Source organism: Camponotus vicinus, unplaced genomic scaffold, assembly GCF_025532165.1.
Source record: "Camponotus vicinus isolate PSW18456_S1 unplaced genomic scaffold, iyCamVici1.0 SCAF_5, whole genome shotgun sequence".
Lineage (NCBI taxonomy): Eukaryota > Metazoa > Arthropoda > Insecta > Hymenoptera > Formicidae > Camponotus > Camponotus vicinus.
In genome coordinates this window covers 6,569,796-6,572,820 of record NW_028141977.1, presented here as the reverse complement: position 1 = coordinate 6,572,820, position 3,025 = coordinate 6,569,796, and the positions used below count along the sequence as shown (strand labels likewise).

Below are 3,025 nucleotides of genomic sequence, written 5' to 3'. Positions count from 1 at the left end.
GAACGTATTTTCCGTTACGATATTTTTGCTCTAACAATATAAATTGCTTGAATTTAAAAATAGAATTTTAAATTGTCTTCTTTTTGACTAAAGGAATTAATTATTATAGTGTTTTATATAACAGTTATGTTCACTTTTCTGTAATTAATTTAAAATGTATAATTATTTTGCATGCATGATTACTGCAGGTGTAATATAGTATATTTTCCTAGATTTTTGGTTACATATATATATATTAATAGATATTTGAAATGATAAATTTTCTGCTAACTTTCATATAATGATTTATATGAATTTTGTCGCGAACGCTTTTAACACAGTTTGCATTATTCAAAATAATTTTAATAACACGATTTCAAATCTATTTCTTTCCTGAATAAAGTTGAAATATATTAATTTTATTCGATTAACATATTTCTGTAAATCCAGCTATTCGGTTAGCACTGGTAGTTTACTAGGTTTTTAGTTATATAGGATAACTAGATAATATGAATATCGGCAAATTATATATAATATATATATAGTGATATGAATTTATAGTGAATATGTGTAATATTTAAAAATTATATAAGATGATAAATTCTTGATGTTATACTACAAAGTAATATTTAAAATTTTTGTTGCGGGACGTAACACCTCCCCCCTAATAAGAACAAAATCCACTTGTTTTCGGAGGATTTTGGTCTAGGGAGATTAGATATCTTCATTTAAAGTGTTTAAGCGGTCTCTTAAGTTTGTATATGATGTAGGCATATTTACGTTTTTGGCGTTTTCCTCGTGGCAAGGTCTCATCGTCCTTGGAGGTTTGGCTGGAGGAAGTTGTTGAGTGACTACTTCCGGAGGCGCAGTGGGATCGATGTTGGAGGTTAGAAGGTTCGTTCCCCTGCCAGGTGATTGATCGTCTCGGTTATCATCTCCAGATTTCTTAGAAGATTCTCGTGCCAGATGGAGTAGCAAGTTTGCAAGAGAGCTCCACAGGGCTCCGATTAAATGAAGGCTGCAACCATATACAGTATGGAGAGCGTATCCATGGATGACGGTGTCGATAACAAGCTTGACTAAGCGGATGATCATGAAGATTCCGACAAGTCCTGCTGTGGCTGATCCAAAGTTTATGAATCCTTTCCAGATCCGTGAGGCTGTGCTTTCGACAATTTTATTTAGAGAATTTTCATCCAGCAAATTATATACTGAGATTCCTTCGGTGTTCATGGAGTGGCCAGTTAGTCCTCTAGCAACGGCATTGAGTAAAGCTGGCTTTTCGGCTGGGAACATAATATGATTTCTTAGCTTTTCTATGTCCTTTTCGGAGTAGATTCCACTGGTAGCTAAGGATCCCGGAGTGAGGTATCTCCAGGTTAGAGCAGCCATAGGTTTTAGCTGTTGAGGTGGTAGCTGTCTAACCTGAATACTAGGGGTGAGTTGGACCCATGTATCCTCGATTCTGTACAGCGTAGGAAGTTCTACACTGCATTCTCTTTCGTTACCGATTTTGGTGATGATTCTTGACTTGGGGGTAAGAAAGAGAGAATGATTGCGCACCGTGACAGGAAGTTCAGCATAACATTCCTCCGTTTTTCTGACCATTACTTCAACAGGGATACATTTGACTACTTGTACAGCTTCTCCTGTGGTAACAGCCATATATCCTGGTCCTTTCATTAATCGATAGGCAAATTCATCTGGTTGGAGTGTAGCGAAAGACAAGGCATTGGTAATCACTTGTCTTTCTAGTTCACATTTTTGCAAGATGACATTATTGTAAAGAGAAGTCATCTGTTGTTTGACGTGTTTTTCTATATACACGAACTTGGAGTTCATGTATGTAAAGATGTCAAGATTATTGACAGGAATAGTTTTCCGATTAGCAAATGTATTGCCAGGTTTAGCTTCAAGAATGAATAATTTCGGGTGTTCCGTGCACAGGAGAGTATAACCACATAGAGGTATTTCCTTGGTTTTCATAAGGGCGAAAGTGATTTCCTGAGTCACAAGACTATAGATGATTGGTGTATCTGTCTTGGAGATATCTTCAGAAATTTTATTTGCAGGTCCTTCGTAGAGGACATCATATTGTTGAAAATTACAAGTATCCGTAGGCATAGGTTTCCAGTAGGTGTATCCGTCGTCAGCGTCTAAACAGTAGCTGTCAACGAGTTTACATACTGTTCCAGATTTTAATTTAATTCTTCCAGTATTCAATTGTACGGGAACGTAGGAAGATTTTAGTGATATTTTCACAGCAGCTTGGACGACTACGTCGTCCCATGTTCCGTATGGATCGTTGTACTGGGATCCCTTGCAGTATCCGTCAACTTGTACGCGGCCCACCAAGGTGATACTTCGATAGGTCGTCTGATTTGCTTTTATGCCAGCGACAAGAGTGTTGTCTCCCAAGGAAATAGTTCCGTCTTGAAACATCCTTAGGCACTGAGTGTATCCAGTCTCATGCACATAATCGGCTCTTCCATTGTGAACAGCAGAGATATGTGAATGCATGCCGCAATGGTATATATTCCTGGATATTTCCACTTTACATTGTATGACTTCCGTATAGCTGTAGTCGGACAATTGCAATAGTTGAATATGAACATCGGTGGTATTGGGTTTTCGTATGTTCAAGTCACATTCGCCAACATCAAGTAAAGAGACAGCGGTGATATTGAGGTGTTGTCCTCCGCAATCGAATCCGATAAGAGCAGCGGTTTCGCATAAGAAGGTTATTAGGACTAAAGGCGTCATGGTGGTCTGAAATAATGGTGATTTCAGTATATGTGGTAGCAGTATATATATATATTATGTTATATGATTACTTGAATGATCAATACAATTTTATGGATATTTAATAGTGAATAATTGTCGCTTAGCATATTGTGATTATAGTATAATTGTATAGACATATATATATAAGTGTATATATTTCCATGCAAAAAAAAAAAAATTCTATATTTAAAAATTGAATACATAATAGGTATCTTTGTAGCATTGTTTTTAATATGTATATATATATATATATATATTGTTC

General features: G+C 36.3%; 1 protein-coding gene across 1 annotated transcript; it reads right to left on the bottom strand.

Annotated features, from left to right (window-relative positions):
- Positions 1 to 693: 693 nt before the first annotated feature.
- On the bottom strand, positions 694 to 2,742 carry LOC145972358 (uncharacterized). The gene has a single exon (XM_083100914.1). It carries the CDS (start codon positions 2,740 to 2,742, stop codon positions 694 to 696), a length of 2,049 nt encoding a protein of 682 aa, XP_082957040.1.
- Positions 2,743 to 3,025: the final 283 nt, after the last annotated feature.